Genomic DNA, 24937 nt, shown 5'->3' with positions numbered 1-24937 from the left:
CACTGAATGTTTTGTGGCTGGGGAGCTGCCTCCAGGAGGATGCTCCTCACCTGTACACCCATGGAGAGGATGGGGCACAGCACAACTCCTTATGGGCTTGGATGTCAAATGAGCAAAGTGGGGCTCTTGATATGCTAATGCCTCACCTTGTCGGCTGATTTGTGGCAACTTCAGAAAATAATTTGTCAGGATGAAATTTCCCTGCTAAAACCTTGTAAATTTCACTGTGCAAACAAACAATAGTTATAAATCTCAATACCTAGGACAGATGGAGTAAACAATGTTGGGAAACAACACAGAAAAAAACAGTCAATGAGGTACAATGAGAGGAAACTATTGCAGAGGTTGTTGATTTTCAATTAAAATGCTCATAATTAAGCAAATGTTTTCATGGGTAGATGATAGGGGGAAGGGAACAGGACAGCAGAAAAAGATACATAGGCTTTAAAAAAACACACAAACAAACATGAAACTAATGATTTTTTGTTTCTCCCTTAAAAACCCAACCTGCTGTGTGTATGATATGAAGTTTCCTCTTGTCTAAAGGGAATGGTTCTACTACCTTCAAGGTATATATTTGTCAGAAACTGTGCTGAGTATGTGATATGGTAGCATGGTGTCAAAGTTTTATTGCTGTGTATTTATAGTATGAGATGCCAAAAATACACATGAAATTCTTTACATGTACATCAGTCTTTAAATGCATACATGAAAACATATTTCTAAACATTTTTATTTCTAAACGTTCTTATTTCTATTTCTTTAAGAGGTGGGCATCAGTCTTTTCTGTCACTGCCAAGCAACAGCTTACTGGAAGCTGTACGTCCTCCCCCAACACACTCCCAAGAGTTGTTTTTCGTGCGTGGCTGTCCCATTACCAAAACGCTTCCATCTCGGTTATCATTTCTCAGAGAAAAGAAGGTATTTATTTCACGTTCCCGTTTCTATCACTTACTGGCACTGAAATTTTTTTTCTGTTCTGTTTCACAAAGATATTCTTCAGCTCTACAACCCTGTTGGCTGATAGGATATGTCTAGTTGTATCAGTACAAGAGATTCCTTCATTAATTTAACCAGAAAAATGCCTCAGCGTCTGTTTTCATATATAATACTTGTAACTGTCTCTTACTCCAAAATCTATGTATTAGACTGCTTTTAGAATATTAATAATAATTGTTTGATTGTTTTGTTTTGTTTTCCTATAGGTGAGCAATAGTTTGTCTTCAAACAAAACTACCCACGGAAGACAGCAATGATAGAAAACCTCTGCTCTATCCTCACAATTAGGCTTTAGCTGTTTACAGTGGATTTGTCCATTATGCAAAGTGGATATAAGTCCTGGTTTTCATCTGACATGAAATAGCCTACAAAATTCCTTTGGGAAACATAAAATGTCCTTGCTAGTCATTTAATTTAAACACTTTTAACAACTCTAAGCTGGTTGCTCCAGCTGTATTACTGGTGTACTAAGAAGAATTTAGCAAGAGTGACCTGGTGAAATAATCTTTTGTTGAAGCAAACAGTTTTCAGGTGGGGGTTGTTTTATATACTTAATTCCTTGGTTTGAGTCTTTTTGTCCTCAGAGTGAATGCTAAATAAGTACAAGTCACCAATATGACGCTGCTTTAATAGAAAAAGCACTTGGCACACTGGGACGGTATTAACAAGAATATTGTGTTTAAGATCTGGGAAGTAACTATTCTACTCGACATTGATGAGGTTTTGGCTGGCACTCTGCCTATGATTTAGGACACACCATTTTGACAGGTGCAGATAATTTGGAGCACACCCAGAGAAAGACCACCACAAACAGCAGGAAAATATGAACAAGAAAGCAGTCCAAAGACAGCAGTAGAAATCATGACTGAATGCATTGTTGCATCTAGAGAGAAAAGTAATATGAGAGAGGAGTCAGATGAGTGCTCGAGGCACCCTGCAGCAGCACATTAACAACATGTAGGCAGCAGTGCAGTGCTTTCTGATATGGTCACAGTGAGCAATAAGCTGGGGGTGGTGAGGGGAAGCCCACTACACTAACATACTCATTGGCACCACAGATGGTGAGGAAACCAGTAGTGGTTGTGAAAGATGGTCGGGAGCTCTGCTCAGGGGCCTGTAAATCAAAAGAAGTTTGAAAGTCACTGGTAAAGCTGAAAGTGCATGTGCTTTTGGAAATGGCCAGGAATTTAGTGGTGAGGTGCCGGTTCAAATTTCTGCTCTTCGTGATTCACAAAGGCTGAAGCCGAGCTTCCCACTCACTGGAAGAGTACTGCCACGTCCGAGAGCAACAGCACTGTTCAGGCATGGGGCTGCCTGCCTCTTAGTTTGTGAACAGTTTCTTACAGGTCTTAGATCTATCCTGATATGGAAAAAGAAAAAGGAGAAAAAGAAAAAGAAATGAATTTGTTGTAGTGTAGGAAAGCTGTTTTCCTCCCAAGTCTTAACTATGACACTGGCACACAATTTATTAATGTAAGTGCTGTGTCTTCTGTACAAATAATTGTACATTCCTAAAAATATTTTGCTATATACCATTTTTATTTATTGATATATTTTTTAGCTTTTTACTGGTTAGAGAATGCACTGTATGTATGAACTAGGTAAACGCTTTCTAGGGCCATTTGAAATTGCCATACAAATAACTTCTCAAGACAGATTGTTCTCAGTTACTTCATGCACACCCAGATCGAAAATGTTTTGGTTTAATATTTTGCTTTTTGGATATCAGGTTTATTTTCTTTACACATACAACCCAGAAACGAATTATAGATCCATAAAACGTCCTGGAAAAATCTTCCCTTGCATTTTTGCTATGCTAGCGTCTGATGGTGATGTCGTATATTTCTGCCAAGGCAAGTTTGTCCATTAGTGGCAAAATCACAGTGGAATTTCTACTGAAACAAGTATGTTTACAAGAACAGATGAGTTCCTCGTGATACATATTTATACAGCAGATATCAGAGGAATGCATGGTTTGCTACTGAGTGTGGAGCTTGCCCTTTGCCTACGACACGTGGTTAGCTTTCCAAATGACTTCCCTCTCATAGCCGATAGACGTTGGTTTTGACAGCATCATTAGTGATAGATGATGTATCATAGCTAATCTTATCTGCTGAAAGGCTTTAAAGACTTCTCACATCTTCATCAAAAAGATATATTTTTTTCTCTCTCATTATTTTTGCCATAGGTCTCTAGTTCATGGTTCATTAAGCATGCTTTCAACCCTTTTTTGAGTATGCTTTGTATTGTTAAACTGATATTTGACTAAAGAGTGCATTATTTGTATGGGGCCAAATTCAAACACAGAGTCTTGCCTCTTGCTTTAAAAAAAAAATTAATCATTAAGCTCAGATTGACACAGATCAAAATATTGGCAAAAATTGCTGGAAACAGTGACTCACTTTTTATTTCAATTAACAGTTTCTCAGTTTCACATATAAACAGTGAAACTGTCAAAAATAATTATCACAGAGGGAGAAAAAAATATTTCACTGCAAGATAAGCAAAACTGGGTAAAACAATGGTTGTGTGCACTGTTCTGGCTATCAATGAACTGAACTGAATAATAGAGCCTTTTTTTTCTCTTGGTAGGAAACCTGTTAGTACTTATTTTTCTGTTCTTTTAAATATTAATATACTTACTTGTCTAATAACCTCTGCTTGTTGAGAAAAGCTTTTAGTGTACAAATTTTGTGGGAATAGAAACATTTTCAATGGCATTTTTTTATTTGTATAGTGGAAAGATGAAGGTTATGGGACTTTCAAAATTATCATTTTGTTAACTAATCAGATTTATCGTCTGAATCCTTTTTACTATCTTTTGACTGAAAAATCCTCTGTGGTTCTTTTTGTCACCTATGATTTTCAGCTTGGGTTTGGCTTCTTTGCTCTTATTCTGACACACTCAGGTGAATTTGAATTAATTATAAAATTGTGAAATTATTCATGTTTCTCATGAACTTTGGCATATCACTACAGGGAAAAAAGTTTCTTGAATGTATGCCAAACTCCATCTGAAATATTGGCATGTTAATTCATCTTTTCTGCAGAGAAAGATGAAATTATAACGTTTTCCTGTTTCTCTCTTTTTTGTTCCCTACCCTATGTTGTAAGTTGTTTCCTAGGATACATTTCAGGTTCATGCATTTAAACCGAGATAAACAGACCTCTCTGGATATTATTTCCGCTGTTGGGTGAGACCACATGGAATTTTTACTTCCCATACTTATTATTTTGAGTAATTTGCCTGTTTATTCAATGTTATATACTTGTTTTGTTGTTGAGAATATAAGTGAAAGCAAGTTTCCTAGGGCCAAGAAGACAGGGTTGGGTAGAGCTTTGTTCAGCTGCAGACTCCAGCCTATGCTGAGTTTTAATCACATGAATAATCTCCCCAGAGCTGCTGAGATCACTTGTATGCCTAACACATGCATTTCAGTTTGACTCAGTTTGACCCTGTTTGACTCCAGAGTCAAGGAAATGATGCCATGATTGACCATAGTTTTTTGTTTCTCATTTGTCTGCATTTACATACCCTCCGTGTCTGCTTTCCATTAATATGTGAGATTTTAGCAGGGGATTTTTCACAAACAGTTACCACTGGCCAAACTAAACTTCACTGGGCACAGTCAGACACCATCAAGTGCTTTTGAAAAAATGCCCATCTTTTTCAGACAAATTCTCCACAGAGCCTGTGTGCTGAAAAACTCTTATGGTAGATACCCATGTTTGTATCTTCTCCACAAGTATGTCACTGCCAGTAAAAAGCAAAAACCCGCTTCAATGTGGTCTTCTGAGATGCAAAAATCCAGTGTTCACTGATTGACTTTTGAAGTGTTTTACTCAGTTGTTCAGCTCATTTTTGGGAAAATTCCTATTGTCTCTTAAAATTTCCTTGGGTTATTATTATTATTTTTTTAATAAATATTTACAGTATGTTATCTGAAAATCATAAAACTAAATGGCTTACTGACACCATAGCTTCTATCTAGTTTTATGCTCCTCATAATTTTCTGGATCCCTGCGTGCTGTCACCCTTCTTGGCTTCATCTTGGGGTAAATTCCCTCTTTTAATTTATTTTGCTATTAAACTGTCTTCATTAAAATGCCTCCTTTAAAATTTTATTTTGTAGTTTGTCCTTATGCATTTTTTTCTTCCTCTCTAAACTTCCCCTTCTTTTTTTAGGGCGTGAGGGGTTTAAGCAGCATGGTTCACTTATTTATTTAAAAGGTACACTGTTTTGATTAAAATACTTAGCTATATAACTACTCTTCTCTCAGAGAAAAGCTGTCTCTATCACCTTTCTCTTATATTCTCAGACATCAGTGCATGTTCAGGAAATCACAAATTATTCAAAATTTTATAGATGGAGCAGGCTGTACAAGGAGCCCCATTACTGAGCAGGTGTGGTACCAAATTGGTTGGGAAGCTATTGCTCTATTTAAGTCCTGCAGCGCTCCACCAAACTTTCAGCTACTACTTGTGTCTGCCCTTTCCAATTCCACTTATGCTTGTATGTCTTAAAGGCATTATTTTTTCTGTGTTTTCATAGACGTGTAGGTAGTTTGGGAGTGTGATTGGGAAAACAGATGAAACATCAGAGCAACTGTACAATCAAAAGTATAGTGGCATCAGAGGTAACATTTCCTGCATGCATGTATGCATTTCTGTAAAGAAGGTCCTGGCTGAATATCTGAATGCTTACTAACAAATGTTTTGTATTGGTGTAAAAAACAGAATTTTAATTACATTTCTCCCTGGCAGTAGATGCATAGTCTAGGAAGCTAAGGTTGCACTGCAGCTGGAAGCTGACATGGGACTGGAATGACACATCCTTCGCTGCGGAATACTTTTCTCCAGCTGTTCCTTCACAGAGTGGGTTATGGGGACAGCACCTGTGCGTGCTGGGGTAGCAGCAGCCAGGGAGGATTCCCTGCCATAATATTAGTCTGTGAAACATATATTTTCTCCCTGAGGAAATGGGCTTATGTCAACAAAAATGGAAACTTCAAAAAACATATGTAGTGCTGGGAAAAGCTAAGTATCTTTGCATTTAAAGTATATGGGGTGATTAATTTAATGTGCCATATCCCTCACATGCACATTCTTTTTCTTTGCCAAAAGCTGAATATAATTGGAAGCTTATGAATGTCCATAGTTGCCAGACAGCTTAAATTTGAGATACTGTGAAATACAAACAAATGGAAATGTTTCTCTCTTGTGTAAATATATAAGAATTATTAAGAGTTAAATACTGTTGTATAAAGAATTATTTGAGGTGATCATAGATGAAACTGTTCTTGTGTACATGCTTCAAGCAGGAGTCTGGTTGGAGTGGCCTGGACAAGCAGGTTTTACTCTATGCATTGATTTTGCACCCCTTTGGCTGGTTAGTGTTGCAGCAGCTTTCCAATGCAGTTATAGAAAGATATAATCCTTCATATAGGTGCCCTCATATATGAATAAGAGTGATTTGTATTCATACAACTTGTTTGCTTTTCTAGGTGGAGGTAAACCATACTGATACAACACCACATTTCTGTTGATGCAGTTGTGTCCACGCTAGAAAGGCAATGCTAGATGGATATCAGAAAAGCAGCTTGTAGATTCCAAAAAGCTCCAAGATGAGGAAATGCATGGCACGTCTTGCTGGTGTTACTGTCAGGGCATCAGTGCCTTGCTTCAGTGAAGGTCAATTATACTTATCCACACAGGTTTTTCTTTGACTGTCCTGCTTCTTTGTTTTTTTTCTTTTTTTTTCTCTTTTTTTTAACTTTCGGGTACTGCTTAGCTACTCTTCATCAGGGCAAAGTGCTCATATGCTTAAGAGGCTCAGACAATACTGCCTCTGTTGTCTTTGCTGAAAGGTAAGTCATTTTTCTTCTTTGCCTCTATTTGCCATTGCTTCTTTTTTATTCTTAGCTATTTAGTTTACTAGATCTTCAAGACAGGAATTGTTCATAATTATGTGTCAATAAAGTGCCTAGGACACTAAAATGGTGAATTATTTTTTTTTTCAAGGAGAGGGAGTAGTATGGCTACAGAATAACTTGGGAAAAAAAAAAAAAAAAAAAGCTAGCTAAACCAAACTTAGCTATGGCCTAAAAATAAAGGAAAACGTAGTTTTTACAAGAAAATATGCATTTTACAGGAATTGTGCCTTGCAGACAGAAAATACAAACCTCGTTTATGAAAAGACAATTATACCATTACCATCTTGTGTATGCATCTGGGAGTTAATGTATCTTTTGTATCATGTATCTTTTCTTTTGCTATAGATTAAAATGCTTTGAGCAATCTCTTCTGATCCGCCATTGCTCATTTTTGTTCAGCATTCAATCTTGTCAGCCCCTTCAAAATGTAGTATTCCCCTCTATTGCCATTAAGTTGAATAATACATGAATATGATTTTATCCAAGCCACCTCCAGCAGTTAGTGGCCTTCTGGAGAGTATCCAGATGTTGCTTGAAAAGAGATGACTAGGAAAGAAATAAACAATTTTGCTTGACAAATGTACCAGTGCACCTTTGTCTCAGCCATCTCAGCCATTCAAAAAAAATATATTATTGTGTTGGAGATATAAGTAGGGTTTTTTTGTGGTTTTTTTTTTTTTCCTTCATCTGTGAATCTTAAAGTTTTGTATAAAGACAGCAAAACATAATTATCCCAGACAAGCAGAAAAGGAGACTGAGACACAACCTTTGTGGTAAACTCGGTAGAAAGGCAACAAGAGAAACCTAGGTATCTGCTCCTTTCAGCATTAGCCATCCTCTCTGTAGAACAGGGAATGTTTCAATTGAGGCTGCAAAAACATGCCTGAAATGTAATGCGCTAGATGACTCTGGACTACCTGGTGGGCAATGACAGCTTCCTACTTTGAGAGCAGCGAATGTGAGAAAAATAAGTGGCTAGTTCATTTTTGGAAGGAAAGTGCTGAAGCATCACTGTGAACTCAAGAGCTTCATATTCCTGAAGTGTTTTTGTATGCTTATTTTTTAGTTTTACTCTCTGGTTGCATAACAACATATGCTTTCCCTATTTAGAATGTTAAAATAGATCAAGGTAAAAAAAATTACTCCTGCTGCAAATGATATGGCACTGACGTATATTGCTGATACACTGATGTTTTTTCCACCAAAGCCAGATAGCTGCTGCCTCAATCTGCTATGAAATGTCTGTAATCTCAGAGCCATAAAGCATAGCAATGTGCAAGAAAATGAACCCCCCCAAAAAAGACATCTGCCTGGCAATCAATACTTGGAGATTGTCCCTTAGAGTGTCAGTAGCTCCCCATATCTTCACAGTGAATATTTTGGATTGGAAGAAAGAAATACCTCAGCTAAGACTGAAGATTTGAATGCTGTTGGGCTGGAAAGAAAGCTTTCTGCAATGCTAGAAGAAAACTTCATTCTAAAGTGCACTAAAGATTTATTTTCAAATCTTTATCATAGCATTATTAGAAGATTTGCCTTCAACAAAAACAGCTTTGCTACCCAGCAGTGAGGAGGAGGTGGTAGGACTACCAAATACTTTCATGGGACTGAGCAGGTCATTTCTGAGTTGCTGGTTGGTGCTGTGGCTGCACCCTGGCCCTTGCTTCAGAGCCGTGCAGCATAGCATGTTATAGCCTGGTAAGCTAGTGTACAGGTGATTTCTAAGGTGCTCTGCTGTGGAAAAGTGTCCCAAAACATATGGATAGTCCATGCAGGTAACAGTCTGAACTCATGGCAGGTATCTTGCACTCAGTAGCTACTGGAAGGAAAATTTCCCACCTAGGAACTGTCAAGCACAAGACGTATGCAGTGTATTAAGAGCTTTAGAAATAAAATACTAGGTTGTGATAGAGGTTTGCTTTATGTGAAGTTTTCTCTCATCAAAATAATTTTGAGGAAGAATTGTTTTCCTTTTTTAACACCTGTTTTTGACATTTCTGAAATGGAAAAGCTTTTTGTTGTTGTCAAAATGACTCTGTTATGAAATGTAGATGTAGGTAGGGTAAGAAAGAAGTTATAATGAATACATTTTAGGAGTTTCTCTGAATACTTCTTCCTCAAGAAATTAAAATGTAAGTTCTAGCACCTCCTAACCTTCCCATGTCATAAACAAATGTGGAAACGGAAAGGGCAAATTCTCAGCTGTGCACCAGGGTTAAATAAAAAGCAAAGCCCATCTCCTCTCATCGTTATCCTGTGCCCTCCCCTTCCCCAGTTCATCTTCTGCTGTGAAGATTTTAAACTTTGACCAGTCACCGATATCAAACTCTGGACCTGAAAACAGTGTGATACTGAGGGCAAAAAGAATCTTTTCTGGGGGATGATGGTTTTAAGAAGGAGCAGTGCCTTTTTGCATCTGTTTGGAGGTTTGGATTGCTTAAGAGCCCCAGTGGAGATGTGTTGGTGAGCAGAGAGCAGGTGATAAGGTTAAAAGTGCACAATGACTGCAGTTTATCACCTGGATATCAGCAATGCGGACATACCTATGTGTTTTTGGATTCCAAAATAAGCTTATCTCAATCAAAGGTCTGTTAGAGACCTTTAACAAGTTTACCTTTCGAATGCCTTGGGAACTGCTGCAGTGAGTTGCAAAGTGTTGTACTTAAGAAATGAAATCTGGAGGGAAATAAGACTGGGACTTCTGTGTGCTTATTTCATACTTTATGGCTCCTCTGATTCAGTCTAGCACTGAACCTCTCCCTTCTCTCCCCCTTCCCATTAGACTTATGAAGCCTCCCTGACCTTACAATCCACCCACAGTTTCCATGTTACTGTTATCCTTCTTACACTTGACTGATGAGAAATATGTGATTATTCAACACATCATAAAAACAGCCAGAGCAAATGAAGGAGAAATCTGGAAAGTATTTATAGAAATCTGTAAACAATCATTTCAATTCAGCTATTCAAATCTGTGCACACATTAGCTTGTTAGCTGTTGAGCTGTCAGACGTTCTTTGGTTCTTTAACCGTTTTTAAAAATTAAGAAGCACTTTGTTATACTCCCATCCACTTTGTATTTCATATATTTCTGTTTGCAGACATGATTTGTTTTTTGAGCTACAATAACCGAGAAATTGTTTTGTTTTTTTTTTTTCCCTGTGACTGCACAGCATTTCAATGGCTTCAGAGGTTTGACAAGCAATGATTCACTGACATTCCTGGTGTGCTAAAAGGCTTCTTGAGGGAACTTCAAGCATGCATCTGTTTGTTGTGTCAGCTCAACATCAAAGTCAGATAAGTAGGAAGGAGGAGGTGAGAAAGAAGAAGCTGTGAAACTTTTCCGGAAAGCTACCTAACACAATGGTGGGACACACATTGCAAAGTCTCTCTTCTGAGCAAGACGCAGGGGTGTTTCTTACTCACCATAGCGTGATTTAACCAGAGCGGAATGACTCCATCAAGGCTTTTGGGGTAAACTAGCTCTCGGTTGTAGGTATACAGTGTCCAAAAGGATATAGACACAAACTGGAAACAAAATACAAAAAGAAAGATATTGCAAAATGAGAGAAATGTAATTGATGGGATTTGGATAATGCTTTCATTTCTGAGAAGGCAAATATCTCCTACATGGAAAATGTAGATATTGCCAGATAGTCTCCTGTATCTCACCTTACTACATAAAAAAAAAGGAATTTACGCTGAGGTGCCGTGTTCTGTATTGATATTGTGAGAAAATGCTCCTTTATAAATTGCCAACACTGACATTTTCTGTGGAACACGTGATTAGCTTTAAACTTTTTTTTTTTTCTGATAGAGTTTTTGGATGGTCCAAAAGTTCACCTTTGAGGGATTGGCTGTCAAGCCACAGCATTTGTTCAGCTCAGTAACAAAGTAAAAACAGCCCTTGATAAGGCAGATCACCTAAAACTTATTTTATCTTCACAATCCATATGCCTAATTCCCGATTTGCAAATGCAAGTTTCATGGTGGGCACCCATCTTTTCCAATAGAGATTTTGTAGTGGGAGAAGCTAATGGGAGGAAACACACTCTGGTATCAGCTACTAACACCTGGAAGCTGATCTGCATTTTCATGGCCTGGCTTTGTGTTTGAGCACACTTTGTGCCTCCTGGAAATCAGGGGTTCGAGATGCTGGAGAAATGAGACCACCCTGTGCCTCTGTCCTGGTGAAGATGCCTGGGGGTTAGGATAGCAGCATGATGAATACTGCTGTGCAGTAAAGATAAATTACCAATCGCACTGTTTCCACCTCTGGCAGGATTTCTTTACTGAGCCAGCTGGCTGAGCTGCTTGTGGACCAGATTTAAGAAGTGCTTCTTAGCTCTTTGAGATTCAGAGGTGATTGCAGGCTTCACTCATAACCAGCAGCACCTACATGTTAAAGTAAACCATTGGTTCCAATGCCCAGCACCAGATGAGCAGCACTATCTGTGAGGGAGTGGGTGATCCATGATCTGATGAAGGCTATGACTATAATTATTGTCCTGTGAATCTGTTTCTCTCTAATGCATATTTAAAGTCATACTGGAGTCAGAGAAGGAGCTGTCAGCTTTTGCTGCATCCTAGGCACCGTCTCATATCCTCCTGGCTCCTGTTGCCCTTCAGAGAAATGCCCTAAGTGGATAACTCCAAAGCTGTTTGGGATATAAGATTAACAGAGAGTTTGTACTTCACCCTTTGGGGTCAATCTCTGTTCATTCAGGGACAACCACCCTGAAGTTTTTACAAGAGGCTTTGCTTTCAACCATGAATGCAAAAGGTTTACACAAAGATCTGAATACCGTCTCTTCTTTTAGATGGTTCAAATCCATTTTGAAAGGGTAAAAGAGTCTACAATCCTTATCTGTTTTACGTATTTGCATGTTTTTGCTATACACATTTGTGCAAACATTATTTTTATTTACAGAGGTTACTTACTGTGGACACTGGGAAAGCCAGGACACTGAAAAGAAGGTCTCTGCTGGAAATTATGCACTTAGCACATCGCAGTTTCTTAATTAGTCTCAACACATCAGCCAGGAAGGACACCCCATAGAAGACAGCCTGCAAAACCTAAAGTAATTATATCTAATGAGGGAAACTCATCCAGCTTTAATTAGCATGTTCCTCAATGAACTCAGTTCTTGCTCTTCAGGGAGCTGTTTTGTTTGTGATCTGCAAGCCCACGTGAGGGAAATAGCTTTTGGCTAAATCCTTTTTTTTACTAACTGAAAGTGATTAAATAAAGTATTCTGGAAGATAACTTTAACAGTATCTTGTTTAATAGACTGAACAGAGATGTGTGATGTGATTCAGATGGGAGGGGTGTATGGATATGTTGAAAGCCAGCTTGTTCGTGCTTTGTATGTTAATTGCTGTGTTCAATGTATCTGAGGAGGACAAAGAGAGAACAAAATTTGGAATATGATAGGAAATGCTTCCTGTAAGGGAACTGCTAGATAGCTTTTCCCATGGCTTAGTCGACATAGGGCCTTCTTTCTGAGGACTCACGGTGCAGCTGATCTTGGAATCGTACAAGCCAAGTAGTTCAAAATGCTCTAACACGAAAATTAATTGCAGAAGTTACCAAAACCAAAACTTCTTTTGCTGAACTCAGGGGGATTCAGAAAAGTTGTTTAAGTTTTTAGAAGGAGAGATACAGACTTTACTAACTAAAACTGAGTAAGTCAAACTATTTATAACTAATTAATTTTGGGGTGAGGAGGGGTCTTTAAATCATTTGCAAGTTGTAAGTGTGGGGATGTTTGGGGAGGGTGCTAGGAGGATTTTGTAAATAATCAAGTGCACTATGACAAAATGGAATTTTGTGAATTTTGTATGAAATTATGCATGAAATTGTCTGAGTATTGTGGTTTAAACCAATGTTGCTTTTCTGATTACTTTGTTTTCTCTCATAACGCTACACAGCGAATCATGCAGAACCAGATGTGTCAGACACACAAGAGCCTACCAGAAAAACACTTCTTCTGCTATCTTGCATTCAGATAGCTGAGTCTAGTTTGGTTCTCATAACTCATAGGGTAGCCTCTTCTTTTTAAGGCTTGGTTGGTTCCAAGTGATGCAATATGGGAAATTCAGCCTACTGCAAATGCCGGATCAGACGTTGATACTTAACTGGAAAGAGGCTGTTACAGCTTTCAGGATGAGATCTCTTTTGCCATGATCTTACTCTGAATCAGATGTTTATTTTGAGAAAAGTATCTGAAATTGTGGTTTATTACTTCATTCATTCATTAATTTCTGAAGGAGCAGAGAAGAGTGGTGCTTGGGAGGGGACAGAATTAGTGCAATGCTTTTCCATCAGAAATCCCTTTTATTGAAATGTCTGAGGGAAGGCAGGGTCTGATTTCACCATGCTCATCTTTGTACAAGGGCTTCTGCAACCCTTTACAGAAAGTTTTAGAGACTGAGTCTTCTTGGGGAGCAAAACAACTGTAGATAGCATGACCAAAGCATCCCTGCAGTTAACTGCAAGTTGCCCCATCTATTTCCTAGCTTCCTGGCAAAGAGGAAGAATGTATCCTTCCTTCTCTATCCTTTCCACAGTACAGATGGTCATTGTGGTAGGCTGCAGCTGGGTGCCAGCAGGGTGGGCTGCTGGAGCATCCCCCCTGCCTTCATGCACCCATAGCAGTGCAGGTACAGACAAGACAACACAGGCTGTGTGCTTTCTACAGGGTCACTCAGGACAAGGTATCAGAGGTCATGCACCACCCAGTTCAGCTGTAAAACCTCAAAGTTTCTTCTCAGGAGCATGGGGTGAACAGCCACATTTTTACATAAAAATACACATATGGTTTTGTTCAATTCCAAGGCACCCAAACCAGCTCTTTTGTGGTTTTCTCTCCATTATCACAATTAGCCTCTGTAACTCCAGGCACAATTTCAGTCCCTGAGGATTCAAGCCTCCAAGTCATGGGTCTGGTTCAGAGAATTACACACTGGGGTGCAGTGTGCTTAGAGCCAAGCATGTGTTCAGCACAAGCACGTGCCCAAGTGCTTGGCCTCACCAGGACACTAAAACAAAGTCCTTGAAGAGCTAAGAAAAGAAAAAAAAAAAAAAAAAAGGAAGAAAAAAGCTCTTGTTACACCCTGTAGAGCCAGTAGTAACTTTCTGTAAAAAGCATGAAAAATGTACATGAGGGTGGTGACAGTGTGGTGACACACAGTGACTAAATACCAATAAAGCAATGAGGGAGAGGCATGGTTCCCAGTGGATGGGGCTATTATTATCTTGTTCATGGTCAGCCTTACATTAATCATGGGACAGGGATAGGCTTCTTCCCTCCCGTCCCTTCAAAATTAACTAAAACAAATGTCTCTGAAAAGAAACAGTCCCAAAACAGCCCCATTCTCAGTCATATGCAGGGGAGGACAATGTTATCTTCTGAATGGAAAATATTTTCTAAATATGTAACCTGACCCACTTCTCTGGCTGAGCATTAAGAAGAGCATCTCCTGAAGAAGTCGGAATTTAGTCTCGGCAGCTCATTTTTGTGCTGCTCATAGCTCTACCCATGTCCAGCAGCGTGGATTCAAAGGGTTTCAGTCACTGTGTGATCACCCTGTATTTTCAGGAGAAGAATAAGTTTCAGACCAAAAAAAAACCTATCTAGAATCATTCCTCTGGCAGGATGAACCACTGGTAGGCTTGAATCAGAACTCCCAGTCTGCATTCTTCCAAACTCAGGCTTATTCCTGTAAGAAAGGTATATCCAAATCTTGCAGTCCTTCACTAATGGGAAAATGTTGACATTATAAGCAAACAAACAAACAAAATGAAAACATTAAATTATTCCAGATGTCCTGTGAATTTCCCAAACAGCAGTGCTGGCTCTCACCAAGACATTGCAGATGATTGTAGACTATAAATCCACTGGCTGTAAATAAAGAGGATCCCCTAAAGTATTCCCACATGAACAGAAGGAAGACTGGAATCATTCAGAAAGCTAACAATTAACCCAAAGAGGAGAATATGGTTATGATTATCCCTTTTGGAGAGATGTTGTTTTCCTCTACAGACCCTGTACAACTTCGCGGCACTAGGTGCTGTAGAAATGCTTCATTGACCAGTTTGATTTTTTTTGCAAACTAAGAATCATGGTGACAAAGGAAAACCTTAATTTTTATCTGTTGCACTGATCAAAGGGGTGTTTCTGTTTAACTAACCTGTCACGATTTGCTTTCACATCTGAGATCTAGCCATGTGTGTATATTGAATTCTCAAACTAGTACAAATAAATTGGGCTCCAAGCTCTTTATACTTTAAAGGGATATAAATCTAATATTCTGAGGGGGCTATTAGATATAACAGTCAACATTTAGTGTAGACAGCCATGTATTCACAGGACAACAACCTGGAAAATATGTGTACTAAATGCTGGGTCTATTTGGAAGTAAGTAAAAAACAGCTTTCAGGAGAATTGAAAATATTTAAATTATATGAATTATATGAGACAAAAGCATAAGGAATAAAATGGGACAGGAATGCAATTAATAGTTTTTAAGGGTGCAGTGTTCACATTATGCAATGATTTACTAATAGATTTACAGCAGCAAGCAGATTTTTATGAGCTCAGCTATATAAGGCAATGAAAAAACAGCTTATGCTGTTTTGTATCACAGACGAATACAAAATTCTTTTTATCCATTATTTCTGCTGGTTTAATAGTCAGTCAATGAACTTCTTTGGTAGAAAGTCCACATATCTTTTTTTTTTTTTTCCTACAAAAATATTTCCTTTCTGAATCTTGATTGCTGTGATCATTAAATAGACAAATGAATCTGAAGTAACATCAAAGCTGTCACCCTCTTGGGAAAATCACATGGTTAGCAAGGCGTTGAATGAGGTGCTAGAAGAGAATCATATCTAGAAGAAATTCCTCCAGCATCCCTTCAGCAATGCTAGGAGTCAAACTGCATTTCCATCCCCTGGAAAAACTGCATTTCCCAGTATTTCCATTTCAGATCAGAGTGAGCTTGCTACAACAGCTTTTTTCTGAATGGGATTTCTTGCCTTTTTAAAATGCAATTCCAAATTGTTAGGAGGAAATTTTTGGGAAAATTTCCAAGCGATTCAGCTGGCCAATGCGTGAAGCTAGGCAATCACGGTATGGCAGGAAACAGACAGAAGAGCCAGACCAGAGCTCTAAGTGCCTGGCTCTGGGAAAGCTTCAAGGGCATGGCCCGGCCTGGTGGCTCTACTGCATAGGCACAGTCCATCAGGAACCTTTGAAACACAGCCCAGCTGTGGGCTCCATCCCATGCAGCAGAGGGACTACCAGACTTGAAAGAGTAATCTTGCACCTTTCTGTGTCAGAGCACAGCAGTGTCTTCAGCTCAAATCATCTCCCTGTTGGCTGACACCTCCATTTTGGAGTTAGAACCAGATCAATAAGTGGTTAAAGAAGGGTGACAAAGGACTGGAGAAGTGCAACAAGGCATTTAATGAGACCTGAGCTGTTCAGCAGACTTGGAAATGAGCTGGACAACAGCAAACAACAGGCAAAAGTAAGTGTTGGTAAATGCAATGCAGTGCATTTCAGGAAAAAAAATATGTATATTTTGGAACAGTGGTTTCTAAATTAACTATGATGATTCAGGAAATAAATTTGGAGCTCACTCTGGATAGGTCTCACGCTGATGGCTCCTTGCTCACTGTTTATCAAAAAAAGAAAGTAGAGAGTTAATATTTTTTAAGAAGAAACATACAGACTAGGAAACACCTTAGGCCACTGTATAAATACATGCTGTGCTCATAGCTCAATCACTGCAGGCTGCCCTACTTACCCCTTCCTAAAACTAAAAAAATGATGGAGAAGGGCAACAAGGATGCTTTAATGAAAGGAGCATCCATTTGTGAAGAGAGATAAAAAAGACTGAGACTTTCAGCTTGGAGAAAAGAATAATTGGGGGAAGGAAATCTTGCAGAGGTCTCTAATGAGCAGCAAAGAGAAAGTGAACAGGGACGGACAATTAAATTGTAACACAGAAGTGAAGGGTCACCCTATTCAGCTGTCAGGAAGCAGGTTTACACCAACAAAATGAATTGTTCTTTCACACAAGGCACAATTGTGTTGTGGAACTCATTGCCACGGGATATGGAAGGTACCAGAAGTATAAAAAAGAAAGTTTATTCAGTTAGATAGATGAAAGGTAGTCTTTGAATAAGTACTAGTTCTCTCAGCCTGGATTTACCTTCTGTCTGGGTCAGTCTGGATGCCATTGGAAGGCAAGCTCAGAGGGTAGAACTGTGGAAAGATTATTTTACACCTACACATACTCTTGTCTTGTGCAGCCTTTACCTGATCACTGTTCGTCACTAAGGGAAGCCGGATACTAGTTTCAGTGGATATTTCTGCTTCCCAAAATGCCAAGACAAGGGCCACTTGCTTTCTCCTCTTGATCTGCTGCTTTAGGGCTCTGTCATATACTGGGTGGTAGATCTCATTATAACTGTGCCTGGGGATGTGGGATGGAGGTGCTCTTTTGCCTGAGGGTATGGCTGGTGCTTTAGTGGAGACAGCTTTACCCAAAAACACAAAGAAGAGGAGCTAGACCTACAGGGAGCAGCCTGTCTTCCATTGGACTTGACTGTTAGTGTTTTAGTCTACTGACATATGTTCCAGCAGGAGGAACTGAATATTCTTAAGGTTGATGCATCCTTTCCATTCAACTGCCGGCATTTCAGAAAATAATAATTTCTGAAAACTTCACAAAAAGTCCAAGTGTTCTGTTATGAAGCTAATTAAGCAACAAACCACACATAAGCCATCCTGACTGCAGTGACATATATGCCCTCATGCTTCCACAGGGTGTCTACTGAGAAAAATCCCACGGGTCCCTGAAAACTGGGCTGGTGTTGGCCACCTCTTGTGCTATTCATTGCAAATATTTCCCAGAATCACAGAATGGTTGAGGTTGGAAGGGACCCAAATTTCCCAGATCCCTGAGGGTGTCTGAAAGCCAGGGACCCCTTAGACTTCCACTGAACATCACCATGGTGTGTCTCCTTCTGAGGAGTAAAAGATAAATACAGCCGTACCCAGGTCTCCCACTGGTCTTTAGCTCTGACAGTCACACACAATGGACAAAAGACCAAAGGGACCTTCATCCCTTCAGATTAGCAAGTGTCCCAGAAATTTGTTCCCTGAAGAAACCCTCTCACCATGCCCAGTCTTCCCCCCCCCCCACTGCCACCACCCCAAGTCACTGATGTACCATTTGGACTGTGAACACGCTCTCCCCCTCAGACTATCTCACATCCTTTCATTTTGATTTCTTCTTCATGAAATGCTAGCGTAACAGGAGGACACATTATGGTCCACATTTTTCCCTGTAATTTTAGGAAATGTAGCAAAGAGTTGGTAACACTGTTAAAACACATAATTATGTCACAAGCATACCTCTGTGGACTAGAATTTGCTTTGCCTCATGCTCTAAACTGATTTTCAAACTAAGCATGTACTCTGACTGGCTAAATTAGCACTGTACTTTGCTTTGTTTTACCTTTTCTTGAATATACAGGTCACACACAACCTTTTAGAAATGGAAGACAAACTGCAAGCAGCATTATAATGTGTATTGCTGTTGCTTAACTGTTAATTAACAAACAGTTAGACAGCATGCATCAATGTCACATATCTTGGCTGAACACGTTCTACCTCTGTGCCTCTGTTCTCACTGATAGCTCATCTCTTTTACAAAGAAGCAGCTAGCTCTGGAGTACATACCCTTTAAAAATCAGCAGCTTGCCAACCCGTATTCTTTCTGCATAAAACCTGTGAATACATTTCACTGCACAAGCATAGATACCTATTTAGTTTCCTTTGGGGTATAAACCTTTAAAGGAAGCAGTTTAACAGCAGCAAATCTACCAGCTGCATGTATCTTGAGGCACAGATGGCAGACAAACAAATAGACATATTGGTATCACTGTACAACACGATTTGCTTACCAGATTGAGGACTGTCAAATATTTCCACTGGCCACCATAAAGGAACACTTCAGATGGCCGTTCTTCTGTTCTTAGACATATGATTGAATAGATGACAAAAAAATACCAGACAAAAGCAAGGCAATGGTACACTGTGAGAGTAGAGATTTCCATGCTTTAGCTAAAAGCAAGTGATAATCAGTCCGAAAGAAGCTTTTCTCTTAAGGTCCTCGGTGGCTTTGCATGGGAAATGGCAGGACAGGAGAGTCTGCTTTGGAGCGGACTCGGGCCCCTTTGCCACTTCGCTCTCAATAGGAATATTCACAGCACTGTGACGTTGCTCCTGTTTTTTCCCTTTTTACTGCAAAGATAGGGGGGGGAGAAGAATAGGCTTATTCCCTGGATTTAAATGCCTTGCTCAAGATTAGTGAAGATTAGTTGCAGAATTACATAAGTTTTTTAGACTTTTTTTTTTTTTAAGAAGACGGGGGAGCTTTGCTACTTATTTTGTGTAACTGGCTGTTGTGCTCTAGGCAGTGAGTGAAAATAAGCAGCACTTTACTTGCTTGTAGCTAGCAGTGTAGGCATGTCTCTGGCTTTGAGAAGCCTTTGTGACTCTTTTCCCTTGTGCCGAAGGAAGAAGTGGGAAACACAGCGGTCTGTGAAAGAAGAAACTGAGCTGTTAATAGGCTGTGGAGGTGGAAAGGAAGCTGAGAGGATTAGTAGGCAAAGGTTCTCCGGGTTGAAAAACACTGTGAGTGTTGACATTTTTTATGGGAAAAGGCTCGGCCTCCGTGCTGCTGTGTGCAGCTGGAGTCCCTCACAAATGTGCGCAGCAGGGCTGCCAGAGCCTGAGTCACTCTGAAACTCCAGCAGGAATGGAGACATGGGGTGAGGGCTTTGGGTGACAAAATCTGAGCCCTGAACATGGCTTCTTGCTACAGCCTTCTTTTCTTGCTGTCTTCCATTTTCAGACAACCCCTCTTCCCTGATATGACTGGATGGGGCAAGGGTAAAGCAGAGCAAAAATGGTACTCATACCATGATCCTAAAATTAAGTTCCCATGGAAAAGCTCATTTTTCCCTCCCCTTCCACCCTGCCAGGCTGCCCTAATTAGCACTGGAAAATGTACACAGCTTTTCTCATCTGGGCCAGAGTCCCTGTAATTGCAGTACTGTTGGCAATATTTGCCACCCAGGTGTTTTGCTGTGCCCAAGACTTGCCCACACCTTCCTGTGGCAGGACATGGCAATTGGGTGCTCCTCACACTCTACAGAGTCTGTCCCCCTGGGCAGGGCTCAGCTTCAGCCAAGCAGACTGCATGAAGTGATCTCTCTCTCTCTCTCTGTCTCTCTTTTTTCTTCTCCTCTTTTTCCCCTTGTAACTAGCCTGGAGGGAGCATTGAGCAATCTGCTGTGTTTTGGGTTGTTTTGGTTTTTCTCTTGGATCTTTTTTCCCCCTGATACTGGACATAAGGCTCCACGTGGGATGATTTCCTATGAACTCAGACAGTGACGTACGTGCGTGTCGGGAAACAGCCATCACACTAAAGCATTTAAACACTCTCCCGTGCTTCACTGACTTCTCCCCTAGTTCAGATTACCTGCATCCCAATTCCCCAGGCACTCCAGCCATCACAACCCAAATGGAATATTTCTGCCTTATGCAGGAAAAATAAAGATGTAGATAGTCTTGTGGTTGCTTAAGGATAGATGAGAAAATCCCTTGCCAAAAAAAAAAAAATAGTGAAGAAAAAAAGATGGGAATATGTTTTGGACTCTGACAACGTCATTGGCCTTTTCTGAGGAAATCCAGCAGAAAATAGTTTACAATTGCTTTCACGGGCTGTCTGAGGAGAGGAAGCACTGTCATGAGCTGCTTCCTCTGCTCCACCTGGTTAAGACTCATCCCTGTAACAAAAGGTAGGAGCAGAATAGGAGAATGGCATGGAAAGGCCATTTTTATTATCCATTTGCAATATCAATGACACCAGGCCTTCAGCACTTAACAAGTTATCTTCACACCAGTCTTTTTGATGGTTTTACTATAGAACAACTTTAAAAACAGGAAGGCATGTGCTTCTCCTCAGCAGGTGCCTGAGATCACAAAAATGAATTTAGATGCATGCAAAATGGCAAGGTATGTTTTTCTTTTTTGGAGGATTTTGGCCAGTAGGGCTGAGAAGGTGTGAAGTTTGGTGATAGTTTTGTGATGTGGACACCTGTCCCACAGACTGAAACCATCTGCTTTGTTTTCCCATATACAAGAAGCAGGATACATATCCTTCAGCTTAGCTAAGGGATGAAGTTCCGCTGTAGAAAAATCACAAAGAAAGGATGAGTGCCAGATAGGCCTGAAGTCTCTCATGCTATGCTTCATAGAGCCTATCTTATCTCACTGCCAGTGGGACGCAGAGAGCAAATACACTGGAAAAGGGATTTGCCTTCTCCCCATTGGTGTGAACATCTACTCAAGGTTCAGTGGTACAGGAAATTAAACCCAGAGCCTTTTTCATAAGGTATGAAGGGACCTTCCTTTCGCAAGGAAGGAAGAGGGACCACATCAGGACAAAGGCAGATGCACTGCTACAGATTAGGTGGGACGGGTTGGGGAAATCCATTTTCCATCTGCTTGATACCACACCCCAGCTCAAATGTGCTGCTCCCCTGCAGCTGCGCCACATTATTGCACCCTGTCAATGCTCCCAGACTGCTGTAGGTGTTCACCTGGTTGGAGCAGTGATAGTTGACTTTGTACTGAAGCAAATTCAGAGCTCTCACTTGGTCCATTAATGTGATTCAGCTGCAGCACGCTAACAAGTAACTGGAGTTGTAAATCACCTTATTCACACAAAATAGCCTCTGCTCATGCCCCCTTCTAGGAGAGAGAGTTTACCCCTCTTTGCCCTGAAATGGGCTCCACTGATTGGCATGGTATTTCTGGGCTACCAAGCAGTCCCCTTAAGCCCATTATTACCATGCAGGGCCTGGTTAACACTTCCACCAGTCTAATGAGACTGAAAAAAAGGAGCGATGAACACTCATCCCCATGATGTGTGTGTGATTATGTATGCAAATGGCCTGCAAGGTGTAATGCACAGAAGAGGCTCTGCTCTGGGACCTGGAAGCTGCCCCTGATGCTAGAAACAAATATTCCTCCTTCCTCATGGGCTGGTAATTTATTTAAAGAACAATGAGGTGTCTGTCAAATATTTTCTGATATTTTTGTGCTGGCTTATTTTGCTTTCTGCCAGGGCTGCATCCATTAATGCAAAACAAGTAAGACCAAGGCAGAAAATTGCAGGCAGGTGACTGCAGTTAAGGACAGGTGGGAGGAAAGGATTCAAAACCAAGACTAGGAAAGTGGTTTGTGGTTTTTGCTGTTGTTGGTTTGTTTGTTGTTGTTGTTGTTGTTGTTGGGGGGGGGGGGGGGGGGGCGGAGGGGCATTGGGGGAGGTGGAGGGAAGGAAGGAAGATGAAAACAAAGCTTTGTCTTTGTGTCTAGCTTCTTTTTTTAGGTGGTGTGCTCTAAGAACCAGGGACTTACATGGAAATGGAACTTGTCTTAGGTGGATTTTATTACGTGAACAAGACATGATGAGGGGGGCAAGTACAATTTTGTCCAAACTTTCTGACACTTGTTTCTATCATTAATGCAGTTTTATTATCCTATGCCTGGATTTAATTGCTTAATTATTTTTTAATTTACTGCTGTCATAAGCTGACTTGTGTTAAGGGTGGTATTCCTTGAAAGCGGAACCCAGGGCTGTTCTTGTACAGCTTCTTCCGTATGTTATGTGAGCATGTCCAGCACTGATAGAACACGTCTCTGCTCAGTTCTGGTGTTGTTATGGATAATGCAGGGGCAGACACAGAAGAAGCATTTTCTGATGAGTATTAGCCAAGAAAGCTTTTTAGCATGTAGCAGGAGGCTGCGTGAGCCTTGTCCTTAAGGCTGTTTGTAATAATGGTTACAATAATGATTCTCTGACTGTCCCAATGTATGAAATGAAATTCAACAGACAAAATTGCAAGCCTGGTGTAGTCTCCTCCAACATTCTCAAATCTTGAGGCAAGCTCCCAAAACTCATGTGGTTAGTGTAATTCACAAGATTTAATTCTTTCCAATCTTATTTGTCTAAAACTTTGGTAGCTTCTAGGGGTCTGAGTTTTCTAGCTCTTCTTCACGGTTGTGTGAGTGACAAATGTAAAAATGCTCTACCTGCTAATAAAAGGCAAGGGCCTGGCCTAACTACATGGCAGTGTTAGCTGCAACCAATAAAAATATGCTGAGTTTGCTCCTTCTCAGAAGTTCACTGAACACAGCCACTCCAACCTGCTGTTTACAGAAAGCAGAAAAGTTCAACTGTTGAAAGAAAGCTTATGCAACTTTCTGCATTGGCCTCTCATCTTTATCTTGCGTGAGATTTTATTTATATATATATAAATAATTTATATATAATTTATATATAATATTTTATTTATCTCATATATATAATATATGAGATATTTATTTATATATATATTTATATTTATATTTATATTTATATATTTATATATATATGTATATTTAAGGCCAAGACAGAAAGTGATTTATATCACAGAATCATCTAGGTTGGAAGAGACCTCCAAGATCACCTAGTCCAACCTCTGACCTAACACTAACAAGTCCTCCACTAAACCATATCACTAAGCTCTACATCTAAACGTCTTTTAAAGACCTCCAGGGATGGTGACTCAACCACTTCCCTGGGCAGCTCATTCCAATGCCTAACAACCCTTTTGGTAAAGAAGTTCTTCCTAATATCCAACCTAAACCTCCCCTGGCACAACTTTAGCCCATTTCCCCTCATCCTGTCACCAGGCACATGGGAGAATAGATCAACCCCCACCTCTCTACAGCCTCCTTTAAGGTACCTATAGAGAGTGATAAGGTTGCCCCTGGGCCTCCTCTTCTCCAGGCTGAACAACCCCAGCTCCCTCAGCTGCTCCTCATAAGCCTTGTTCTCCAGACCCCTCACCAGCTTCATTGCCCTTCTCTGGACTCTCTCAAGCACCTCAATGTCCTTCTTGTAGCAAGGAGCCCAAAACTGAACACAGTACTCGAGGTGCGGCCTCACCAGAGCCGAGTACAGGGGAAAAATCACTTCCCTAGTCCTGCTGGCCCCACTGTTTCTTATACAAGCCAGGATGCTGTTGGCCTTCTTGGCCACCTGAGCACACTGCTGGCTCATATTCAGCCGACTATCAACCAGTACTCCCAGGTCCTTCTCTGCCAGGCAGCTTTCTAACCACTCATCTCCCAGCCTGTAGCACTGCTTGGGGTTGTTGTGCCCCAGGACCCAGCACTTGGCCTTGTTGAACTTCATACAGTTGGCCTCAGCCCATCGGTCCAGCCTATCCAGATCCTCCTGCAGAGCCTTCCTTCCCTCGAGCAGATCGACACACGCACCTAACTTGGTGTCATCTGGAAACTTACTGAGGGTGCACTCAATCCCCTCATCCAGATCGTCAATAGAGATATTAAAGAGAACTGACCCCAGTACTGAGCCCTAGGGGACTCCACTAGTGACCGGCCTCCAACTGGATTTAATTTCATTCACCACGACTCTTTGGGCCCGGCCATCCAGCCAGTTTCTAACCCAACGAAGCATACACCTATCCAAGCCATGAGCAGCCAGTTTCTTGAGGAGAATATTGTGGGAAACGGTGTCAAAAGCCTTACGGAAGTCAAGGTACCACATCCATAGCCTTTCAGCCTTTCCCTCATCCACTAAGCATGTCACTTTGTCATAGAAGGAGATAAGGTCCGTCAAGTAGGACCTGCCTTTCATAAACCCATGCTGACTGGGCCTGATCGCCTGATTGCCCTGCAAGTGCCGCATGATGACACTCAAGACAATCTGCTCCATGAGCTTCCCTGGCACCAAGGTCAAACTAACAGGCTAATAGTTTCCCAGGTCTACCCTCTGGCCTTTCTTGTAGATGGGTGTGCCACTTGCTAACCACCAGTCAACTGGGACCTCCCCTGATAGCCAGGACTGC

The 24937-nt window shown here is 40.6% G+C and overlaps 2 protein-coding genes across 14 annotated transcripts in view; one reads left to right on the top strand and one right to left on the bottom strand.

Moving 5' to 3' along the window:
• The window catches only part of LOC106044363 (transmembrane protein 170B), a 101586-nt gene extending 94871 nt beyond the window's left edge, over positions 1-6715 (top strand). For all 12 annotated transcript variants that reach the window (XR_010829390.1, XR_010829385.1, XR_010829386.1 and 9 more), the window contains one exon: positions 768-6715. The gene's annotated coding sequence lies outside the window, so the exon portion shown is untranslated. The remainder of the gene's footprint in view (positions 1-767) is intronic.
• The window catches only part of ADTRP (androgen dependent TFPI regulating protein), a 30942-nt gene extending 11440 nt beyond the window's left edge, over positions 1-19502 (bottom strand). Inside the window, exons 1-3 of one of the 2 annotated variants that reach the window (XM_013194355.3) lie at positions 18914-19502; positions 11875-12009; positions 10360-10461 (exon numbers count right to left, since the gene is read on the bottom strand). In XM_013194355.3, the coding sequence (XP_013049809.2) occupies positions 10360-10461; positions 11875-12009; positions 18914-19066 (390 nt within the window). In that variant the 5' untranslated portion in view covers positions 19067-19502. The remainder of the gene's footprint in view (positions 1-10359; positions 10462-11874; positions 12010-18913) is intronic. The other variant, XM_048075613.2, reaches the window with a different exon arrangement.
• Positions 19503-24937: the final 5435 nt, after the last annotated feature.

This window comes from Anser cygnoides, chromosome 2 (genome assembly GCF_040182565.1).
Source record: "Anser cygnoides isolate HZ-2024a breed goose chromosome 2, Taihu_goose_T2T_genome, whole genome shotgun sequence".
Classification (NCBI taxonomy): Eukaryota; Metazoa; Chordata; class Aves; order Anseriformes; family Anatidae; genus Anser; species Anser cygnoides.
This window is presented reverse-complemented; position numbering and strand designations above follow the sequence as displayed.